The 25,635-nt window shown below is 42.9% G+C and overlaps 1 protein-coding gene across 1 annotated transcript in view; it reads left to right on the top strand.

The window, feature by feature from the left end:
* LOC106581803 (voltage-gated inwardly rectifying potassium channel KCNH7) overlaps positions 1 to 25,635 on the top strand; it is a 53,730-nt gene that overhangs the window by 18,025 nt on the left and 10,070 nt on the right. The window contains exons 6-9 of the mRNA XM_045704631.2: positions 2,869 to 3,294; positions 18,494 to 18,893; positions 19,029 to 19,228; positions 20,257 to 20,509. Of these exons, the coding sequence (XP_045560587.1) occupies positions 2,869 to 3,294; positions 18,494 to 18,893; positions 19,029 to 19,228; positions 20,257 to 20,509 (1,279 nt within the window). The remainder of the gene's footprint in view (positions 1 to 2,868; positions 3,295 to 18,493; positions 18,894 to 19,028; positions 19,229 to 20,256; positions 20,510 to 25,635) is intronic.

The raw sequence follows: 25,635 nt of genomic DNA, 5'->3' as shown, positions 1-25,635 counted from the left end.
GGGAATCACTTGAAAAACTACAACCTCAGATTTCCCACTTGCTGGTTGCATTTTTTTCTCAAGTTTTTGCCTGCCATATGAGTTCTGTTATACTCACAGACATCATTCAAACAGTTTTAGAAACCTCAGAGTGTTTTCTATATAACATGCATATCCTACCTTCTGGGCCTGAGTAGCAGGCAGTTTACTACGGACACGCTTTTCATCCGAACGTCAAAATACTGCCCCCTACCCCGATGAAGTTAACCAACAGTGCAGTTCAAGAAGAGTTAAGAAAATATTTACCAAATAAACTAAAGTAAAAAATAGTGGGGTACCGGTACCGAGTCAGTGTTCAAGGGTACAGATTGGTTGAGGTAATTTGTACATGTAGGTAGGGGTGAAGTGACTATGCATAGATAACGAACAGCGAGTAGCAGCAGTGTACAAAACAAATGGGGGGGGGGGGGGGGGGGGTCAATGTAATAGTCCGGTGGCCATTTGATTAATTGTTCAGCAGTCTTATGGCTTGGGGGCGTAGAAGCTGTTAAGGAGCCTTTTGGTCCTAGACTTGGTGCTCCGGTACCGCTTGCCATGCGGTAGCAGAGAAAACAGTCTATGACTTGGGTGACTGGAGTCTCTGACAATTTTATGGGCTTTCCTCTAACACCGCCTATTATATAGGTCCTGGATGGCAGGAAAATGGGCCCCAGTGATGTACTGGGCCATACGCACCACCCTCTGTAGTGCCTTATGGTCAGATGCCGAGCAGTTGCCATACCAGGCGTTGATGCAACCGGTCAGGATGCTCTCGATAGTGCAGCTGTAGAACTTTCTGAGGATCTGGGGACCCATGCCAAATCTTTTCAGTCTCCTGAGGGGGAAAAGGTTTTGTCATGCACTCTTCACAACTTTCTTGGTGTGTTTGGACCATGATAGTTCGTTGTTGATGTAGAAACTCGCTCCACTACAGCCCCGTTGATGTTAATGGGGGCCTGTTCGGCCCACCTTTTCCTGTGGTTCGCGATCAGCTCCTTTGTCTTGCTCACATTGAGGGAGAGGTTCTGGTCCTGGCACCACACTGCCAGGTCTCTGACCTCCTCCCTATAGGCTGTCTCATCATTGTCGGTGATCAGGCCTATCACTGTTGTGTCGTCAGCAAACTTAATGATGGTGTTGGAGTCGTGTTTGGCCACGCAGTCATGGGTGAACAGGGAGTACAGGAGGGGACTAAGTACACACCCCTGAGGGGCCCCAGTGTTGAGGATCAACGAGGCAGACATGTTGTTGCCTATCCTTACCACCTGGAGGCGCCCCGTCAGGATGTCCAGGATCCAGTTGCAGAGGGAGGTGTTTAGTCCCAGGGTCCTTAGCTTATTGATGAGCTTCATGTGTACTATGGTGTTGAACGCTGAGCTGTAGTCAATGAACAGCATTCTCACATAGGTGTTCCTTTTGTCCAGGTGGGAAAGGGCAGTGGGAGTGTGATTAAGATTGCGTCATCTGTGGATCTGTTGGGGCAATATGCGAATTGGAGTGGGTCTAGGGTATCCAGGAGGATGCCGTTGATGTGAGCCATGACCAGCCTTTCAAAGCACTTCATGTGGCTACCGACGTGAGTGCTCCAGGGCGGTAATCATTTAGGCAGGTTACCTTCACTTCCTTGGGCACAGGGACTATGGTGGTCTGCTTGAAACATGTAGGTATTACAGACTCAGTCAGGGAGAAGTTGAAAATGTCGATGAAGACACTTGCCAGTTGGTCTGCACATGCTTTGAGTACATGTCCTGGTATTCCATCTGGCCACGTGGCTTTGTGGATGTTGACCGGTTTAAAGGTCTTGCTCAAATCGGCTACGGAGAGCGTTATCAAACAGTCATTACAGTATACCACGGAAATGACCAAATATTTATTTTTACTGCTCTAATTATGTTGGTAACCAGTTTATAATAGCAATAAGGCACCTCGGGGATTTGTGATACATGGCCAATATATCTAAGCTAAGGGCTATGTCCAAGCACTCCGCGTTGCGTCGTCCTTAAGAACAACCCTTAGACATGGTATATTGGCCATATACCACACCCCAAAGGGCATTATTGCTTAAATAGAGTACAACATTGTTTAGATAGCCATAATAAGCCCCAGAGTCAGAGTCCAACCATGGAGAGAAGCTAACCCAGAAGCTGTTGAATAATGGACACTGTCTGTTGTAGCTCTACCATTGCTATGAATAGAGCACTGCAAATGTAAAAAGCTTTTGTAAAAGGTACTATTTTCAAAAGATATATTGCTAGGATATGTAACCTGATTATCCTCCCTCAATTCTATCATTAAATCAAATTGCATTTTCAAAATGTTCTACCCCCAAAAATCTATACATGAATTTACTACCAGAATGTTAGACGGTAAGGCAGTGATTCTGTAGCCTGGTTGCCGTCTCTGTTCAGCAATTACAATCCACTCCTTGTAATTTGCCAAAGACAGGAGTGGGATGTTAGCTAAAAAGACTGTTACCCAGACTTGTGATCCTGTGGAACACATTTGATATTGGAAATCATATTATTCACATCCCAAGACGGTGGCAATCGTCCTGTCTGTCAAATGAGAGGAGAGGACTTGTCCTAATAGAGTTGGACTGTACCTCACTTACTCTCAGGTTAGCTGAATCATAGCGGCTGTCAAGTCCTTGAGGCAGGCACATTACCTCGATTGCTCCGGCAATAGCCAGCTACTGAGATAAGGGAGTTAAAAGCTGCCTCGGATAGATTATTATATTGCCACTTAGAGAAATGTTCGACACTCAAATCTACAGAGTAAAACTTTTTGTCCGAATTTGTTTAAATTAGTGCTCTTGGTGATTGCTGTCCCCTCTTCTCTCTGCTACTACAGGTACTGTCACTGGGTGCTGATGTCCTTCCAGAATACAAGCTCCAGACTCCACGCATGGACAGATTCACCATCCTCCACTACAGCCCGTTCAAAGCTATGTGGGACTGGCTCATCCTGCTGCTGGTCATCTATACAGCCATCCTCACACCCTACTCTGCTGCTTTCCTACTCAATGACCGCGAGGAGCAAATGAGGCGCGAGTGTGGATACTCCTGCAATCCCCTGAACGTGGTGGATTTCATGGTGGACATCATGTTCATCGTTGACATTGTTATCAACTTCCGGACCACCTATGTGAACCTGAACGAGGAAGTGGTCAGCCAGCCAGGGAAGATCGCCATTCACTATTTCAAAGGCTGGTTCCTTATAGACATGGTGGCTGCGATCCCCTTTGACCTGCTTATCTTCGGTTCAGGATCAGATGAAGTAAGTCATCCCTAATGCATGTCTTTCCCTGTGTTTTTCTCTCTGGGAGGTTTATTGCATATCACTTCAGCAGTGCTTCCACTCTTTTCCCATTTATTAAGCTCAGACTTATGCCCGTGGGCTACTTCTTAAAGGCTGAATTTTTCTGTCTCGGCTCTGAAAGGATTACTGTATTAAATTGCATGTTGTTGTTGTTGTTTTTTTTTGAATGGCCGTCGTTCCAAAATCCATTTACGTGGATTAATGGCTTCAATGATGCATTTAAATGAGGAGCGAGCCAGCAGAGCCCAGCAGTGCTGTGTGCACAGCTGACATACAGATGTGAAAGGCCCATTGGCAGGCAGGCCCAGGGCAGGATTAAGAAATCATAGGCCCCATGGTTTAGGATTTTTATGCCCCCCCCCCTCCTGACACACCCTAATTTTCTGTAAACAAATCTGCGCACAAAGTTGCAAATCGGTGCATGGTAAATTTACGGTTGAAGATAAAGCCCCTTTATAATAAAGCCATAACACTTGCGATGTGACATAGGCTACTGTTGAGCAGAGGCATTTTTAGGATTTCTAGACATGGGGGAAAATTTGAAGCAGGGTTGGGATTTTTTGGGGGGCTTTTTATAAATGCATTTCATTTACATGGCAGAAGACATTAGTAGAATACTTTTTTATACCACACAAATGAATGAAATGAGTGGCTGCTCTGACACTGACAAACTGAGATCAATAAAAATGATCTGGTCTTGAATTAAAACAATAGCCCAGGCCAATGAAGGGACACACAGATTTGACAATAATTGGAGGAAATAAATGAATGAATATATATAAAGGTAGGGCCGTGGAAAAGCAAAAAAAAAGGTAGGGACGTGGATCAGAAAACCACTCAGTATCTGGTGTGACCACCATTTTCCTCATGCAGCACAACATCTCCTTCGCATTGATCAGGCTATTGATTGTGGCCTGTGGGATGTTGTGCCAGTCCTCTTCAATGGCGGTGTGAAGTTGCTGGATATTGGCGGGAACTGGAACACGCTGTCGTACACGTCGATCCAGAGCATCACAAACATGCTCAATGGGTGACATTGTCTTGTATGTAGGCCATGGAAGAACTGGGACATTTTCAACTTCCAGGAATTGTGTACAGATCGACATGGGGCTGTGCATTATCATGCTGAAACATGAGGTGATGGCGGCAGATGAATGGCATGACAATGGGCATCAGGATCTCGTCACGGTATCTCTGTGCATTCAAATTGCCATCGATAAAATGCAATTGTGTTTATTGTCCGTACCTTATGCCTGCCCAACCCATAACCCCACCATGGGGCACTCTGTTCACAACGTTGACGTCAGCAAACCGCTCGCCCACACGACGGCATACACGCTGTGTGCCATCTGACAGGTAGAGTTGAAACCGGGATTCATCCGTGAAGAGCACACTTCTTCAGCATGCCACTGGCCAACGAAGGTGAACATTTGCCCACTGAAGTCGGTTATAACGGCGAACTGCAGTCAGGTCAAAACCCTGGTAAGGACAACAAGAAAGCAGATGAGCTTCCTTGAGACGGTTTATGAAAGTTTGTGCAGAAGTTCTTCGGTTGTGTTAACCCACAGTTTCATTAGCTGTCCGAGTGGCTGGTCTCAGATGATACTGCAGGTGAAGAAGCCAGATGTGGAGGTCCTAGGCTGGTGTGGTTACACGTGGTCTGCGGTTGTGAAGCCGGTTGGATGTACTGCCTAATTCTCTAAAACGACATTGTAGGCAGCTTATGGTAGAGAAATGAACTCGCCAATTGCTTGCTCTCTCAAAACTTCAGACATCTGTGGCATTGGGTTGTGTGACAAAACGGCACATTTTAGAGTGGCCTTTTATTGTCCCCAGCACAAGATGCACCTGTGTAATGATCATGCTGTTTAATCAGCTTCTTGATATGCCACATCTGTCAGGTGGATGGATGAGCTTGGCAAAGGAGAAATGCTCACTAACAGGGATGTAAACAAATTTGTGCACAATATTTTTGAGAAATAAGCTATTTGTGTGTATGGAACATTTCTGGGATCTTTTATTTCAGCTCATGAAACCGAGGACCAGCACTTTACATGTTGCACTTATATTTTTGTTCAGTATATATACAGTGCATCGGAAAGTATTCAGACCCATTCCCTTTTTCCACATTTTGTTACGTTACAGCCTTATTCTAAAATGGATACAATAAATGTTTTCCTACACACAATACCCCATAATGACAAAGTGAAAACAGGTTTTTAGAAATTTGGAGGCACAGATCTGGGGAAGGGTACCAAAAATGTTTTCAGCATTGAAGGTCCCCAAGAACACAGTGGCCTCCTTCCTTCTTAAATGGAAGAAGTTTGGAACCACCAAGACTCTTCCTAGAGCTGGCTGCCCGGCCAAACTGGCCAATCGGGGGAGAAGGGCCTTGGTCAGGGAGGTGACCAAGAACCCGATGGTCATACTGACAGAGCTCCATAGTTCCTCTGTGGAGATGGGAGAACCTTCCAAAAGGACAACCATCACTGCAGCACTCCACCAATCAGGCCTTTATGATAGTGGCCAGACAGAAGCCACTCCTTAGTAAAATGCACAACAGCCTGCTTGGAGTTTGCCTAAAGGCACCTAAAGGACTCAGACCATGAGAAACAAGATTCTCTGGTCTGATGAAACCAAGATTGAACTTTATGGCCTGAATGCCAAGCGTCACATCTGGAGAAAACCTGGCACCATCCCTACGGTGAAGCATGGTGGTGGCAGCATCATGCTGTGGGGATATTTTTCAGCGGTAGGGACTGGGAGACTAGTCAGGATCGAGGGAAAGATGAACGGAGCAAAGTACAGAGAGATCCTTGATGAAAACCTGCTCCAGAGTGCTCAGGACCTCAGACTGGAGTGAAAGTTGACCTTCCCACAGGACAACGATCCTAAACACACAGCCAAGACAACAAAGGAGTGGCTTTGGGACAAGTCTTTGAAAGTCAATAAGTGGCCCAGTTAGAGCCCACACTTGAACCCGATCGAATATCTCTGGAGAGACCTGAAAATAGCTGTGCAGCGACGCTCCCCATCCAACCTGACAGAGCTTGAGAGGATCTGCCGAGAAGAATGGGAGAAACTCCCCAAATACAGGTGTACCAAGCTTGTAGCGTCATACCCAAGAAGACTCGAAGCTGTCATTGCTGCCAAAGGTGCTTCAACAAAGTACTGAGTAAAGGGTTTGAATTCCTATGTAAATGTGATATTTCAGTCTTTTAAAAAAAATAAATGTGCAAACTTGTTTTTGCTTTGGAAGCCAAATAAGTCATTATGGAGTATTGCGTGTAGGGAAAAAAAAATATTTAATACATTTTAGGATAAGACTGTAACGTAACAAAATGTGGAAAAGGTCAAGGGGTCTGAATACTTTCAGAATGCACTGTATATACATACTACAGTAAGCTACTAAATAAACTTTTTAGTGCCACACTGACTCACCCAGTGATGAAGATGAAGCCATAGGCTACTCACCGGTGATGGCCGCTGCGCTCCCCGTGGCAATAGCTTATCTCAAGATGAGCTACTTTTAAAAACAATGCTGTTGTTCGCTCAAAATTGGGAGTTGTTGAGTACTTTTGTTCTGTTATTGGTTCTACAGGCAGATTAGTCTTCTCTTTTCAGCAGTAGGCATTTGCTTTAAAAACTGTACTTTTTTCTCGTGATTGTAGCCTAGAGGTTAAGAGCATTGGGCCAATAACCAAAAGGTTGTTGGATCGAATTCCTGAGTCGACTAGATGATAATCTGACGTTGTCACAGCAAATCCCTCTAGATAAGAGTGTCTGTTAAATTACTAAAATGTTAATGTATGTATTTAAAACATTTTAAAAGGCAAACTGACAGCTGCAACCAACCATATAAATATAGTCCATAGATAGCAGTTCCCATTCAAGTCAGGAATGGCAGCCATTGCTACTGTAGTGTACCCATGAGTTTAACAATCAAATTACCAGGGTAAGAAGTTCCAAAACCCTTCTATGAATTATATGTCTATGGCCACAACACAACAAGGTGTTCTATATTTGGCTGGCATTCTGCCCAAATTGCTGCCTTACTGACGGTAGGCATACCTGTAACTGCCAAAATAAAAGAAATAAGTAAATGAGGGATACAAAGTATATGTTATGGTGTTGGGTGCATTTTCCTGCCATGGTTTAGGTCCACTTGTAGAATCTATGCCAAGGCACATTGAAACTGTTCTGGCAGCTCGTAGTGGCCCAACACCCTATTTAAACACGTTATGTTGGTGTTTCCTTTATTTTAGCAGTTACATGTATGTGATTGTGATAAAACTTAATTCACAGTTATGTTTTTTGAAACTATTGATTCTCTGTGGCTAAATTATGCTTTCTGGTGTATTTTGAACATTGAGAGTGGGCTCCTGTGGGCTTTGGTCCAGGGGCTTCCCTGTAAGCCCCTGCATTAATCCAGCCCTGGGCAGGCCGGCATGTTTGCTTGTTTGTTAATGAGGGAATATCCTTTCAGTGCTTTATCATGCTCTGTTGGCACACCCATAGAAATAAGAATGAATAGAACAGGCTTCTATGGGCTCACCAGAACACGAGAGAGAGAGAAAGACAGCTTGCGATTCATTATAAAGCATAATCACCTATTCCACCTCTACTACTGAGTCAGCTCCCGAGTGGTGCAGCAGTCTAAGGCACTGCATTTCAGTGCTAGAGGTGTCACTACAGATCCTGGTTTGATTCAAGGCTGTATCACAACCGGCCGGGATTGGGAGTCCCATAGGGCGGTGCACAAATGGCCCAGTGTCGTCTGGGTTAGGTTTTCGTCTGGGTAGGCCGTCATTGTAAATAACAATTTGTTCTTAACTGACTTGCCTATTTATATAAAGGTTAAGTATATATACAGTGAGGGGAAAAAAGTATTTGATCCCCTGCTGATTTTGTACGTTTGCCCACTGACAAAGAAATTATCAGTCTATAATTTTAATGGTAGGTTTATTTGAACAGTGAGAGACAGAATAACAACAAAAAAATCCAGAAAAAACGCATGTCAAAAATGTTATAAATTGATTTGCATTTTAATGAGGGAAATAAGTATTTGACCCGCTCTCAATCAAAAAGATTTCTGGCTCCTAGGTGTCTTTTATACAGGTAACAAACTGAGATTAGGAGCACACTCTTAAAGGGAGTGCTCCTAATCTCAGTTTGTTACCTGTATAAAAGACACCTGTCCACAGAAGCAATCAATCAATCAGATTCCAAACTCTCCACCATGGCCAAGACCAAAGAGCTCTCCAAGGATGTCAGGGACAAGATTGTAGACCTACACAAGGCTGGAATGGGCTACAAGACCATCGCCAAGCAGTTTGGTGAGAAGGTGACAACAGTTGGTGCGATTATTCGCAAATAGAAGAAACACAAAAGAACTGTCAACCTCCTTCGGCCTGGGGTTCCATGTAAGACCTCACCTCTTGGAGTTGCAATGATCATGAGAATGGTGAGGAATCAGCCCAGAACTACACGGGAGGATCTTGTCAATGATCTCAAGGCAGCTGGGACCATAGTCACCAAGAAAACAATTGGTAACACACTACGCCGTGAAGGACTGAAATCCTGCAGCGCCCGCAAGGTCCCCCTGCTCAAGAAAGCACATATACATGCCCGTCTGAAGTTTGCCAATGAACATCTGAATGATTCAGAGGACAACTGGGTGAAAGTGTTGTGGTCAGATGAGACCAAAACGGAGCTCTTTGGCATCAACTCAACTCGCCGTGTTTGGAGGAGGAGGAATGCTGCCTATGACCCCAAGAACACCATCCCCACCGTCAAACATGGAAGTGGAAACATTATGCTTTGCGGGTGTTTTTCTGCTAAGCGGACAGGACAACTTCACCGCATCAAAGGGACGATGGACGGGGCCATGTACCGTCAAATCTTGGGTGAGAACCTCCTTCCCTCAGCCAGGGCATTGAAAATGGGTCGTGGATGGGTATTCCAGCATGACAATGACCCAAAACACACGGGCAAGGCAACAAAGGAGTGGCTCAAGAAGAAGCACATTAAGGTCCTGGAGTGGCCTAGCCAGTCTCCAGACCTTAATCCCATAGAAAATCTGTGGAGGGAGCTAAAGGTTCGAGTTGCCAAACATCAGCCTCGAAACCTTAATGACTTAATGAAGATCTGCAAAGAGGAGTGGGACAAAATCCCTCCTGAGATGTGTGCAAACCTGGTGGCCAACTACAAGAAACGTCTGACCTCTGTGATTGCCAACAAGGGTTTTGCCACCAAGTACTAAGTCATGTTTTGCAGAGGGGTCAAATACTTATTTCCCTCATTAAAATGCAAATCATTTTATAACATTTATTTTATAACATCTCTCAGTGTACAAATAAACCTACCATTAAAATGATAGACTGAGCATTTCTTTGTCAGTGGGCAAACGTACAAAATCAGCAGGGGATCAAGTACTTTTTTCCCTCACTGTATATTTTTAAAGTCAGTCAGTGAATATTGACAACAAATCAAAATAAAAACCGGTGCCGAGTCATGGTTTCATTTCAGCATGTCACAATTTTTTTTAATACAAAATCGTTCACTGTTCAATTTAGCCCCATTGTCTTCTATGCCACCAAGGTTGTCTCACCTTTTTTTTACAGATGTTTTCATGCACTGTATGTGTTGGATGAAACTGCACCATGCCTATGAAACAGGTTGTTCAGTAGACCTACAGCCTGTGTTTAGGGGTAATTGGTGACCATTTTTATCAATTTGCTTTATTGAGCTATTTTATCACAACCTGCAAGTGTTAATGGATTCACATCTTTACCCTTTCGAAGCAATGTTGGTGTCTAACAGAATGATCAGGGAGCTTCATAACCAAGCCAGCAGGCTCCCGCGCTGTGTTTAAGGCCTATTCTACACATTTTGTCATCGGGCATAGAGTACATGTAACAATTTTATAACAAATATAATGCAATTCTACTCATTTTGCCATGGGGCAGAGAGAAAAAAGTTGCAGTTTTACAGATAATTCTATCCATTTTGGCATGAGGTGGATATTTATTTTTTCTGTTTTAAAGCGAATTTCCTGCATTTATACTCATTTTGCCATAACTTATACCATGTCAATATGCAGTGGTGGAAAATGTACCCAATTGTCATACTTGAGTAAAAGTATAGATACTTGAATAACTTTCTATTAAAAGGTAAAAGTGAAAGTCCCCCAGTAAAATACTACTTGAGTGAAAGTATTTGGTTTTAAATATACTTTAAGTAAATGTAATTGCTAAAATATACTTAACTGTCAAAAGTAAAAGTATAAATAATTGCATATTTCTTATATTAAGCAAAGCAGACAGCAACATTTTCTTGTTTCAAGAATGTATGGAAAGCCAGGGGCACACTCCAACACTCAGACATTATTTACAAAAGATGCATTTGTGTTTAGTGAGTCCGCCAGAACAGCAGTAGGGATGACCACATGTTATCTTGATGAAGTGCGTGAATTTCACAATTTTCCTGTTCTGATAAGCATTCAAAATGTAACAAGTACTTTGGGTTGTCAGGGAAAATGTATGGAGTAAAAAGTACAAGATTTTATTTTGGAATGTAGTAAAAATATAGTAAAAGTAAAAGTAGTCAAACATATAAATAGTAAAATAAAGTACAGATACCCCCAAAAACGAGTACCCGCAAAACACCAGTCTCAATGTCAACAGTGAAGCGGCGACTCCGGGATGCTGTCATTCTAGGCAGTGTTGCAAAAAGCCATATATCAGACTGGCCAATAAAAAGAAAAGATTAAGATGGGCAAAATAACACAGGCACTGGACAGAGGAACTCTTATCCTGGAGTCGCCTCTTCACTGTTGACGTTGAGACTGGTGTTTTGCGGGTACTATTTAATGAAGCTGACAGTTGAGATCTTATGAGGCGTCTGTTAAACTAGACACTCTAATGTACTTGTCCTCTTGCTCTGTTGTGCACCGGGGCCTCCCATTTCTCTTTCTATTCTGGTTAGAGCCAGTTTGCGCTGTTCTGTGAAGGGAGTAGTACAAAATCTTCAGTTGTACCAGATCTTCAGTTTCATGGCAATTTCTCGCATGGAATAGCCTTCATTTCTCAGAACAAGAATAGACTGATGAGTTTCAGAAGAAAGTTCTTTGTTTCTGGCCATTTTCAGCCTGTAATCGAACCCACAAATGCTGATGCTCCAGATACTCAACTAGTCTAAAGTAGGCCAGTTGTACTGCTTCTTTAATCAGAACAACAGTTTTCAGCTGTGCTAACATAATTGCCTCTGGACGCCTATGTAGATATTCCATTAAAAATCTGCCGTTTCCAGCTACAATAGTCATTTACAACATTAACAATGTCTACACTGTATTTCTGATCAATTTGATGTTATTTTAATGGACAAAATGTTTTTATTTTCTTTCAAAAACAAGGACATTTCTAAGTGACCCCAAACTTTTGAACGGTAGTGTATATATATCCACACACCGTGCATTCGGAAAGTATTTAGATCCCTTCACTAATTCCACATGTTGTTACGTTACAGCCTTATTCTAAAATTGATTAAATAAATCAATCTACACGCAATAACCCATAATGACAAAGTTAAAACAGGTTTTTAGAATGTTTGGTAAAAACAGGTTTTTAGAATTTGGCAGTACGTCCAACTGGCCTCACAACCGCAGACCACATTTAACCACACCAGCCCAGGACCTCCACAATCTAGCTTCTTCACCTGCTGGATCGTCTGAGTCCAGCCACCCAAAAAGCTGATGAAACTGTGGAGTATTTCTCTCTGTAATAAAGCCCTTTTGTGGGGAAAACCTCATTCTGACTGGCTGGGCCTGGCTCCCCAGTGGGTGGGCCGATGCCCTCCCAGGCCCTCCCATGGCTGCGCCCCTGCCCAGTCATGTGAAATCCATATACTAGGGCCTAATTTATGTATTTGAATTTACTGATTTCCTCATATGAACTGTAACTCAGTAAAATCTTTGAAATTGTTGCATGTTGCATTGTGTATTTTGGCCTGACTTGCACTCCTTGACGAGTTATTAAAATTGGGCTTTAGAGGGCATGTTAATATGGAGTCTATTTTATGTTGGTAAAGGACTTGTTGTGCTATTATATCATAGTGGTCTCATAGATTAGACGTAACATAGTAAACTTAAATCCAGGACACTCACATTAATATTATATGTTATGTTTGGTATGGTTACATAAGATAGAAGGTTACTTAAGGCAAAGGAGGGTGGTTGGTCAGGGTGGATGGATGTGTCTATAGTAAACCAAAGGTTGCACATTCGAATCTCATCACAGACAACTTTAGCATTTGAACAACTTTGCAACTAGGCTACTTACTACTTAAATAGCTACTTTGCAACTACTTAGCATGTTAGCTAACTTTTCCCCTAACTCTAGGCCCTTTCCCTAACCCTAACTTCAACCCTTTAACCTAACTCCTTAACCTTAAACCTAACCTTACCCCCTAGTGCTAGCTAACGTTAACATTAGCTCAGACCAGGTTGATTACATAAGCCCTATGTGGAGCTAGATCAGGGATGGGCAACTGGTGGCCTGCGAGCCGCACCCCTTTTGAAGCCCCCCCCCCCCCAACAACAAAAAAACTTGTTGCAAGTGCATCAGCAGTTTTTCTTCTTTTCATGTCAGTAATTGATAGCCACGGAATTAGCCCATGTCAGATAAAAAAAAATGTAGATTGGTAAATTAGTCTAGCGGCCAAAAAGTTTTCAGTGTAAAAACCAGATATAAAGTATGTAGAAAAGATCATGGACCTATATCATTTTAAATAAAAGAATCAGCTAGACAGTGAGTGGAACTGAAAATTCCAAAAACATTTTGGTATTAATTGTCAGCAAAAGAACATGGCAAAATCCATAGAATTGGAGGAAATTATCAATGTTTTCAATTGTACCTGTTTCACATAATGCCCTGCAGCTATGTCTCACTGCAGCTTCAACTCTGAAATCTAAGGCCATTCAACAAACATACATTCCCTCAGCCACACCACGGACTCAGCCACACATAGAGCACTAGTCAAACGTTTGGACACACCTACTCATTCAAGGGTTTTTCTTTATTTTTACTATTTTCAACATTGTAGAATAATAGTGAAAAAATTAAAACTATGAAATAACACATATGGAATCATGTAGTGACCAAAAATGTATAAAATATATTTTACATTCTTCAAAGTAGCCACCCTTTGCCTTGATGACAGCTATGTATACGCTTGGCATTTTCTCAACCAGCTTCACGTGGAATGCTTTTCCAACAGTCTTAAAAGAGTTCCTGCATAAGCTGAGCACTTGTTGGCTGCCTTTCCATCACTCTGTGGTCCAACTCATCCCTAACCATCTCAATTGGGTTGAGGTCGGGGGATTGAGGAGGCCAGGTCATCTGATGCAGCACTCTATCACTCTCCTTCTTGGTCAAATAGCCCTTACACAGCCTGGAGATATGTTGGGTCATTGTCCTGTTGAAAAACAAATGATAGTCACTTTAAGCGCAAACCAGATGGAATGGCGTATCACTGCAGAATGCTGTGGTAGCCATGCTGGTTAAGTGTGCCTTGAATTCTAAATAAATCACAGACAGTGTCACCAGAAAAGCACCCCCACACCATCACACTTCCTCCATGAACCACACATGCGGAGATCATCCGTTCACCTACACTGCGTCTAGCGAAGACAGCGGTTGGAACCAAAAATCGTGAATTTGGACTCATTAGACCAAAGAACAGATTTCCTTTGGTCTAATGTCCATTGCTCATGTCTCTTGGCCCAAGCAAGTCTCTTCTTCTCATTGGTGTCCTTCAGTAGTGGTTTCTTTGCAGCAAATTGACCACGAAGGCCTGATTCACGTAGTCTCCTCTGAACAGTTGATGTTGAGATGTCTGTTACTTGAACTCTGTGAAGCATTTATTTGGGCTGCAATTTCTGAGGCTAGTAACTCTAATGAACTTATCCTCTGCAGCAGAGGTAACTCTGGGTCTTCCTTTCCTGTGGCAGTCCTCATGAGAGGCAGTTTCATCATAGCACTTGATGGTTTTTGCGACAGCACTTGAAGAAATGTTAGAAGTTCTTGAAATTTTCCAGATTGACTGACCTTCATGTTTTAAAGTAATGATGGACTGTCATTTCTCTTTGCTTATTTGAGCTGTTCTTGCCATAATATGGACTTGGTCTTTTACCAAATAGGGCTATCTTTTGTATACCACCCCTACCTTGTCACAACACAACTGATTGGCTCAAACGCATTAAGAAGGGAAGAAATTCCACAAATTAACTTTTAACAAGGCACACCTGTTAATTGAAATGCATTCCAGGTGACTACCTCATGAAGCTGGTTGAGAGAATGCCAAGAGTGTGCAACACTGTCATCAAGGCAAAGGGTGGCTACTTTGAAGAATCTCAAATATATTTTGATTTATTTAACACTTTTTTGGTTTCTACATGGTTCTATTGTCACGGCTGTCGAAAGGAGCAGACCAAAGTGCAGCGTGGTTGTAGTTCCACATTTTATTAAATCCGTGAAACTTTGCTAAACACAAATAACTGAATAAACAAAACAACAACCCTTGACGCAGCGAGAAACAAACACTACTCAAAATATAATTACCCACAAAACCCAGGAAGAAAAACCCCTACTTAAATAAGATCTCCAATCAGAGGTAACGAAGACCAGCTGCCTCCAATTGGAGATCAACCCCAAAAACAAAAACATAGAAATAGAAAAACTAGAACTTAAACATAGAAATAGAAAACATAGAAAAACACAAAACACCCCCTGTCACGCCCTGACCTACTCTACCATAGAAAATCACATCTTACTATGGTCAGGACGTGACATCTATAAAGTTGAAGTCGGAAGTTTACATACACATACACCAAATATATTTAAACTCAGTTTTTTCACAATTCCTGACATTTAATCCTAGTAAAAATTACCTGTCTTAGGTCAGTTAGGATCAATCAATCAAATGTATTTATAAAGCCCTTCTTACATCAGCTGATGTCACAAAGTGCTGTACAGAAACCCAGCCTAAAACCCCAAACAGCAAGCAATGCAGGTGTAGAAGCACAGTGGCTAGGAAAAACTCCCTAGAAAGGCCAGAACATAGGAAGAAACCTAGAGAGGAACCAGGCTATGAGGGGTGGCCAGTCCTCTTCTGGCTGTGCCGGGTAGAGATTATGACAGAACATGGCCAAGATGTTCAAATGTTCATAGATGATCAGCACGGTCAAATAATACTAATCACAGTGGTTGTTGAGGGTGCAACCTCAGGAGTAAATGTCAGTTGGCTTTTCCTAGCCGATCATTCAGAGTATCTCTACCGCTCCTTCTGTCTCTAGAGAGTTGAAAACAGCAGGTTTGGGACAGGTAGCACGTCCGGTTAACAGGTCAGGGTTCCATAGCCACAGGCAGAACATTTGAAACTGGAGCAGCAGCAAGGCCAGGTGGACTGGGGTAAGCAAGGAGTCATCTGGCCAGGTAGTACTGAGGCATGGTCCTAGGGCTCAGGTCCACACACACAGAGACAGAGAGACAGAGAGACAGAGAGTGAGAGCGAAAGAGAGAGAGAGAGAGAATCCTTAAATTCACACAGGACACCAGATAAGACAGGAGAAATACTCCAGATATAACAGACTGACCCTAGCCCCCCCGACACATAAACTACTGCAGCATAAATACTGGAGGTTGAGACAGGAGGGGTCGGGAGACACTGTGGCCCCGTCCAACGATACCCCCGGACAGGGCCAAACAGGCAGGATATAACCCCACCCACTTTGCCAAAGCACAGCCCCCACACCACTAGAGGGATACCTTCAACCACCAACTTACCATCCTGAGACAAGGCCGAGTATAGCCCACAAAGATCTCCGCCATGGCACAAGCCAAGGGGAGCGCCAACCCGGATCACCACTTTATTTTAAGAATGTGAAATGTCAGAATAATGGTAGAGAGAGATTTAGTTCAGCTTAAAAAATTTTCCATCACATTCTCAGTGGGTCAGAAGTTCACATACACTCAATTAGTATTTGGTAGCATTGCCTTTAAATTGTTTAACTTGGGTCAAACGTTTCGGGTAGCCTTCTACAAGCTGCCCACAATAAGTTGGGTGAATTTTGGCCCATTCCTCCTGACAGAGCTGGTATAACTGAGTCAGGTTTGTAGGCCTCTTTGCTCGCACATGCTTTTTCAGTTCTGCCCACAAATGTTCTATAGGATTAAGGTCTGGGCTTTGTGATGGCCACTCCAATACCTTGACTTTGTTGTCCTTAAGCCATTTTGCCACAACTTTGGAAGTATGCTTGGGGTCATTGTCCATTTGGAAGACCCATTTGCGACCAAGCTTTAACATCCTGACTGATGTCTTGAAATGTTGCTTCAATATATCCACATAATTTTCCTCCCTCATGATGCCATCAATTTTGTGAAGTGCACCAGTCCCCCCTGCAGCAAAGCACCCCCACAACATGATGCTGCCACCCCTGTGCTTCACAGTTTGGATTGTATTCTTCAGCTTGCAAGCCTCCCTCATTTTCCTCCAAACATAACAATGGTCATTATGGCTAAACAGTTCTATTTTTGTTTCATCAGACCAGAGGACATTTTTCCAAAAAGTATGATCTTTGTCCCCACGTGCCGGTAGTCTGGCTTTTGATGGCGGTTTTGGAGCAGTGGCTTCTTCCTTGCTGAGCGGCCTTTCAAGTTATGTCAATATAGGACTCGTTTTACTGTGGATATAGATACTGTTGTACCTGTTTCCTCCAGCATCTTCACAATGTCCTTTGCTGTTGTTCTGGGATTGATTTGCACTTTTTGCACCAAAGTACGTTCATCTCCAGGAGACAGAACGTGTCTCCTTCCTGAGAGGTATGCCGGCTGTGTGGTCCCATGGTGTTTATACTTGCATTCTATTGTTTGTACAGATGAACGTGGTACCTTAAAGGCGTTTGGAAATTGCTCCCAAGGATAAACCAGACTTGTGGAGGTCTACAATTATTTTTCTTAGGTCTTGGATGATTTCTTTTGATTTTCCCATGATTTCAAGCAAAGAGGCAATGAGCTTGAAGGTAGGCCTTGAAATACATCCACAGGTACACCTCCATTTAACTCAAATGATGACAGTTAGCCTATCAGAAGCTTCTAAAGCCATGACATAATTTTCTGGAATTTTCCAAGCTGTTTAAAGGCACAGTCAATTTAGTGTATGTGAACTTCTGACCCACTGGAATTGTGATACAGTGAATTATAAGTGAAATAATCTGTCTGTTAACAATTGTTGGACAAATGACTTGTGTCATGCACAGAGTAGATGTTCTAACCGACTTGCCAAAACAATAGTTTGTTAACAAGAAATTTGTGGAGTGGTTGAAAAATGAGTTTTAATGACTCCAACCTTAGTATGCAAACGTCCGACTTCAACTGTATGTGTTATTTAATAGTTGATGTTTTCACTATTATTCTACAATGTAGAAAATAGTAAAAAATAAAGATAAACCCTTGAATGAGTAGGTGTGTCCACCCTTTTGACTGCACATAAGAATCACTGTCAGTTTTATCCGTTAAAGAGCCTCTGAAAATAACCAAACGCAGCTACTAGCCTCACTTTCCAGGGCCATATTATAATTGTCAGGTAAATAAATGATCTCCTTGGAGGTGACAATTGTATAAATGTTGCTCGAGCCATTGTTGATGAGACAGAGCGAGCAGCAACCTCCCTGGGACTCGTTCATTGTGTTACTTTCCTCCTGCCCAGACATCAATAAAGCAGATTTTATCTGCGTCCTCTTTGTTTCACAGTTCCGTGTTAGTTTGACATTGACCAGAGCCATTATATAGAAAGTTGCCAAGATTAAGAATCTTTGAATTGTACTGTTGAGAGGAGTCTAGAGAAAAGTCATTACTAATGTTGATGAAGTGACGTTGACTCTTTTTTGGTAAAACATCTTTTGGTAATGGCTGAGCGCTGAAATATATTTCCAATGCATCTTTGTGATATCAAATACAGTAAATCAGTACCAACTTTGCATAAAATGTATTATTCATATTTGGTAAAAGGTGAATGCAAGGAACATGTTTCACAACGTCTGATCATGTCTCTCTTATTACTGGAGACCTTGCTAATTATGTACCATGTCTTGTCTCTTTAGACCACCACTCTGATTGGCCTATTGAAGACAGCCCGACTTCTGCGATTGGTGCGTGTTGCCCGGAAACTGGACCGTTACTCTGAGTACGGAGCGGCTGTACTCATACTACTCATGTGCATCTTTGCACTCATCGCTCACTGGCTAGCTTGCATATGGTACGCCATTGGCAATGTGGAGAAGCCTTACCTGGAGCACAACATTGGTTGGCTCGACAATCTTGGGGTATCCATTGGCAAGAGGTATAACTTCAGTGACCCTAGCTCTGGGCCCTCCATCAAGGACAAATACGTCACAGCACTTTACTTCACGTTCAGCAGTCTAACCAGCGTGGGCTTTGGGAATGTCTCCCCAAATACCAACTCAGAAAAGATCTTCTCCATCTGTGTCATGCTGATTGGCTGTGAGTCTGATACTTCCTATTTCCTTATACTAAGCTGCTCGGAATGTTAGAATTAACTAGCATTCACAAGATTCATTGTGCTAATAGCTAGCACAAAGGACGGGTGACTTTTACTTTTGTCTGTGTGTTGTGCAGCCCTCATGTATGCCAGCATCTTCGGTAACGTGTCAGCTATCATCCAGCGGCTGTATTCGGGCACGGCCAGGTACCACACCCAGATGCTCCGGGTTCGAGAGTTCATCCGCTTCCACCAGATCCCCAACCCACTAAAGCAGCGGCTGGAGGAGTATTTCCAACACTCCTGGACCTACACGAATGGCATCGACATGAACACGGTAAGCAGCAAAACCTCAATTCAGCATACCAACATAGTTCAATCCTATTGCTTGCCAATGTGATCCTCATGCAAAATGTAAAAAAAAACTTTTTTTTCATTTCTGCTTTTCAAATGGAATAACATCTACGCTGGTAAGAGCAGGAGGTACATATGTGAAAGTATGAATGTAAACCATTTCCATGTTAAGCTTAATTGCTTTACATTTTTGTTTGGCTTTTAAATCATAATATCATACTAGCCCATGTGTAGACAGTAGACAACCAGCAACACCATAATCCATCATCATCACTTTTCTATTCAGTTTTAGAGTGAGGTGTTTGAGTTTCCATACCATCTCCTGTGTGCCAACAGCCCAAAGCTGAGCTTCCACATGCATGCCAGATTACAATTACCCGAGTGCTTTGAGCTGAGGCCAAGGGCATATGTCACAGATTGGCTTTATTTGCATCCCCATTAGCTTTTACAGAAGCAGCAGCTACTCTTCCTGGGGTCCACAAAAAACACAAAAACATGACAAGTAACAAAACACTGATAGACAAGGACAGTCACACAAATACAACGATATACAGGCAAAACGATTTTAAAAAAATACTAAAAAGTGTGCATGTGGATGCATGAGCTTGCTTGAAGGATACAGTGGTGCTTTTTCCTTTTCAAGTACAGCATACTGTAGAAAAACTTTGGACAACTTACTGCATCTTTCATTGTGAAAAAGGTCCTAACGGCGTGTGTTTTATAGTATGTGCATTTGCATCACTGAAACACTGTAGTGGGGCAACAGGGGAATAGTTTAGCCCAGATTCATTCGCATGTATTGTAGAGGTAAGTATATTCTGTTATTGTTTTTGTCACAACCGGAAGCCTATTTTAAATTCCAGGAGATAAAAACATATTGAAATACTAACCATTTGAGAAGGGTGATAATAACAATGACAACATACATGTGAAACACTGTTTCCTGACTCCTGAGGTGAATCCATCGTGGTTGCATTCTATAATTGTTTCATTTCTCTACAAACACTGTAGGTGTTAAAAGGCTTCCCTGAGTGTCTACAGGCAGATATCTGCCTCCACCTCAACCAGGCTCTGTTGGAGAGCTGCAAGGCCTTCCACGGAGCCACCAAGGGCTGCCTGAGAGCCCTGGCCATGCGCTTCCAGACCACCCACGCCCCCCCAGGGGACACCCTGGTCCACAGCGGAGACGTCCTAACTGCACTTTACTTCCTGTCTCGGGGCTCCATAGAGATCCTGAAAGATGACATTGTGGTAGCCATTCTGGGTAAATGCATGTGAACTATAGAAACTGGGTTTTTTTTCCCTGGTCATGTGGTCAGGAAAAATTAAATTATATGCTATTATTAGGCAGGGCTCCAGACTGCGACCATTTAGTCACATTTTGCAACCCTTTGACTTGGCTGTGAGAGTACATATCTTAATTGGTTGCATCTGTGCGAGCTGCAAATTCTATCTGCTCACTCAAAATGTTCTGTTTTTTTATTTTTAACCGTTGAAGAGAGGAGGGCCTCAGCTTTCTGTATCACAACCGGCCATGATTGGGAGTCCCATAGGGCGGTGCACAATTAGTCCAGCGTCGTCCGGGTTTGGCTGGTGTAGGCCGTCATTGTAAATAAGAATTTCTTCTTAACTGACTTGCCTAGTTAAATAAAGGTTAAATAAAACATTTACATTTTAAACAAAGCAGTTTCATTTAAGGACCAACAAATTGAAAGCTGTGCCATTTAGATTTAAAAATAGATTTTTGATGTACTGATTCTATGGCACGTTGTTTATGAACTGTTATGCAAAACGACGCCGGATTCAAAACTTTGAATTTTTCAATTTCAATTATTATACACAACTCTTGCAACCGATAGAATGTTATATATATATATATGTATATATATACACTGCTCCAAAAAATTAAGGGAACACTAAAATAACACATCCTAGATCTGAATGAAATAATCTTATTAAATACTTTTTTCTTTACATAGTTGAATGTGCTGACAACAAAATCACACAAAAATAATCCATGGAAATCCAATTTATCAACCCATGGAGGTCTGGATTTGGAGTCACACTCAAAATTAAAGTGGAAAACCACACTACAGGCTGATCCAACTTTGATGTAATGTCCTTAAAACAAGTCAAAATGAGGCTCAGTAGTGTGTGTGGCCTCCACGTGCCTGTATGACCTCCCTATAATGCCTGGGCATGCTCCTGATGAGGTGGCGGATCGTCTCCTGAGGGATCTCCTCCCAGACCTGGACTAAAGCATCCGCCAACTCCTGGACAGTCTGTGGTGCAACGTGGCATTGGTGGATGGAGCGAGACATGATGTCCCAGATGTGCTCAATTGGATTCAGGTCTGGGGAACGGGCGGGCCAGTCCATAGCATCAATGCCTTCCTCTTGCAGGAACTGCTGACACACTCCAGCCACATGAGGTCTAGCATTGTCTTGCATTAGGAGGAACCCAGGGCCAACCGCACCAGCATATGGTCTCACAAGGGGTCTGAGGATCTCATCTCGGTACCTAATGGCAGTCAGGCTACCTCTGGCGAGCACATGGAGGGCTGTGGGGCCCCCCAAAGAAATGCCACCCTACACCATGACTGACCCACCGCCAAACCGGTCATGCTGGAGGATGTTGCAGGCAGCAGAACGTTCTCCACGGTGTCTCCAGACTGTCACGTCTGTCACATGTGCTCAGTGTGAACCTGCTTTCATCTGTGAAGAGCACAGGGCGCCAGTGGCGAATTTGCCAATCTTGGTGTTCTCTGGCAAATGCCAAACGTCCTGCACGGTGTTGGGCTGTAAGCACAACCCCCACCTGTGGACGTCGGGCCCTCATACCACCCTCATGGAGTCTGTTTCTGACCATTTGAGCAGACACATGCACATTTGTGGCCTGCTGGAGGTCATTTTGCAGGGCTCTGGCAGTGCTCCTCCTGTGCCTCCTTGCACAAAGGCGGAGGTAGTGGTCCTGCTGCTGGGTTGTTGCCCTCCTACGGCCTCCTCCACGTCTCCTGATGTACTGGCCTGTCTCCTGGTAGCGCCTCCATACTCTGGACACTACGCTGACAGACACAGCAAACCTTCTTGCCACAGCTCGCATTGATGTGCCATCCTGGATGAGCTGCACTACCTGAGCCACTTGTGTGGGTTGTAGACTCCGTCTCATGCTACCATTAGAGTGAAAGCACTGGCAGCATTCAAAAGTGACCAAAACATCAGCCAGGAAGCATAGGAACTGAGAAGTGGTCTGTGGTTACCACCTGCAGAACCACTCCTTTATTGGGGGTGTCTTGCTAATTGCCTATAATTTCCACCTGTTGTCTATTCCATTTGCACAACAGCATGTGAAATGTATTGTCAATCAGTGTTGCTTCCTAAGTGGACAGTTTGATTTCACAGAAGTGTGATTGACTTGGAGTTACGTTGTGTTGTTTAAGTGTTCCCTTTATTTTTTTGAGCAGTATATATATATATATATATATATATATATATATATATATATATATATATATATATATATATATATACAGTTGAAGTCAGAAGTTTACATACACTTGGGTTGGAGTCATTAAAACTCGTTCCACAAATTTCTTGATAACAAACTATTGTTTTGGCAAGTCGGTTAGGACATCTACTTTGTGCATGACACAAGTCATTTTTCCAATAATTGTTTCCAGACAGATTATTTCACTTATAATTCACTGTATCACAATTCCAGTGGGTCAGAAGTTTACATACACTAAGTTGACTGTGCCTTTAAACAGCTTGGAAAATTCCAGAAAATGATGTCATGGCTTTAGAAGCTTCTGATAGGCTAATTGACATTATTTAAGTCAATTGGAGGTGTACCTGTGGATGTATTTCAAGGCCTACCTTCAAACTCAGTGCCTCTTTGCTTGACATCATGGGAAAATCAAAAGAAATCAGCCAAGACCTCAGGAAAAAAGTTGTAGACCTCCACAAGTCTGGTTCATCCTTGGGAGCAATTTCCAAACGCCTTTAAGGTACCACGTTCATCTGTACAAACAATAGTACGCAAGTATAAACACCATGGGACCATGCAGCTGTCATACCACTCAGGAAGGAGACGCGTTCTGTCTCGTAGAGATGAACGTACTTTGGTGGGAAGAGTGCAAATCAATCCCAGAACAACAGCAATGGACCTTGTGAAGATGCTGGAGGAAACAGGTTCAAAAGTATCTATATCCACAGTAAAATGAGTCCTATATTAACATAACCTGAAAGTCCGCTCAGCAAGGAAGAAGCCACTGCTCCAAAACCGCCATAAAAATGCCAGACTGCGGTTTGCAACTGCACATGGGGACAAAGATTGTACTTTTTGGAGAAATGTCCTCTGGTCTGATGAAACAAAAATAGAACTGTTTGGCAATAATGACTATCGTTATGTTTGGAGGAAAAAGGGGCAGGCTTGCAAGCCGAAGAACACCATCCCAACTGTGAAGCACGGGGGTGGCAGCATCATGTTGTGGGTGTGCTTTGCTGCAGGAGGGACTGATGCACTTCTCAAAATAGATGGCATCATGAGGGAGGAAAATTATGTGGATATATTGAAGCAACATCTCAAGACATCAGTCAGGAAGTTAAAGCTTGGTCGCAAATGGGTCTTCCAAATGGACAATGACCCCAAGCGTACTTCCAAAGTTGTGGCAAAATGGCTTAAGGACAACAAAGTCAAGGTATTGGAGTGGCCATCACAAAGCCCTGACCTCAATCCTATAGAAAATTTGTGGGCAGAACTGAAAAAGCATGTGCGAGCAAGGAGGCCTACAAACCTGACTCAGTTACACCAGCTCTGTCAGGAGGAATGGGCCAAAATTCACCCAACTTATTGTGGGAAGCTTGTGGAAGGCTACCCGAAACGTTTGACCCAAGTTAAACAATTTAAAGGCAATACTACCAAATACTAATTGAGTGTATGTAATAAAAGCTGAAATAAATCATTCTCTCTACTATTATTCTGACATTTCACATTCTTACAATAAAGTGGTGATCCTAACTGACCTACGACATGGCATTTTTACTAGGATTAAATGTCAGGAATTGTGAAAAACTGAGTTCAAATGTATTTGCCTAAGGTGTATGTAAACTTCCGACTTCAACTGTTTGAAGAAACTGGTGTTCAAAAGTTTGGGGTCACTTAGAAATGTCCTTGTTTTTGAAAGAAAAGCACATTTTTGTCCATTTAAAATAACATCAAATTGATCAGAAATACAGTGTAGACATTGTTAATGTTGTAAATGACTATTGTAGCTGGAAACGGCTGCTTTTTCTATGGAATATCTACATAGGCGTCCAGAGGCCCATTATCAGCAACCATCACTCCTATATTCCAATGGCACGTTGTGTTAGCTAATCCAAGTTTATCATTTTAAACGCTAAGTGATCATTAGAAAACCCTTTTGCAATTATGTTAGCACAGCTGAAAACTGTTGTTCTGATTCTATTCTAGCCTATTCTACTACCCATTCAAGTAGAATTTTTTTATTTCGTTTTTTTTACACATTTTTCTCCCCAATTTCGTGGTATCCAATTGGCAGTTACAGTCTTGTCCCATCGCTGCAACTCCCTTACGGACTCGGGGGAGGCGAAGGTTGAGAGCCGTGCATCCTCCGGAACACAACCCAGCCAAGCCGCACTGCTTCTTGACACGTCCGCTTAACCCGGAATCCAGCCACACCAATGTGTCGGAGGAAACACCGTACACCTGGCGACCGTGTCAATGTACATTGTCAGCACGTTCCACTTCCTCAGATGATGAATTTCCCCCCAAAAATTAGCCTATGTGATGTGAGTACACAAAAAAAGATATAAGCAAATTAATCTATTGAACAAAGGAGTCAAATTCTGGAGCCCTATTTTGATATCGCAACAGTGGCCTAATTGTCATCCCCAAATTCATGAAAATCACTGGTTGCTCATCAAAATAATGTAGCCATAGTGGAGCAAGGAAGCGAACCCACATTGCTGGCATGAAAGGTAAACACCCTACACATCACACCAATAGGGTCAACTCACTTGGTGGGAATTGTAAGGTGGCATATATAGCAAGAATCACTACACTGCCCACTCCAAACAGGGAGGCAAGTTCCACTGCATTGAATACTCAACCCCCTCACACGTCCGGGCTGTGCCTTCCTATGACTCATGCCCACCATTTCACTTCTTACACCAATGCAGCAAAAGGTGGGTTCTGAAAAGCAAACCCAGGTCGCTGGCATGAAAGGCAAACACCCACCCGCACCAATAGGGTTAACCCACGAAGTGGGAATCGTAATGTGGCTCATATTGCGACGATCAATACAATATCTTGAATTATGCATTCCTGCTGCTTGGACATGTTAGATCACAGGTGTCAAATGCATTTTAT

Source organism: Salmo salar, chromosome 21 (assembly GCF_965601325.2).
Source record: "Salmo salar chromosome 21, fSalSal1, whole genome shotgun sequence".
Lineage (NCBI taxonomy): Eukaryota > Metazoa > Chordata > Actinopteri > Salmoniformes > Salmonidae > Salmo > Salmo salar.
Note: the sequence above shows the minus strand (reverse complement) of the source record. Positions and strands in the feature narration are given on the sequence as shown.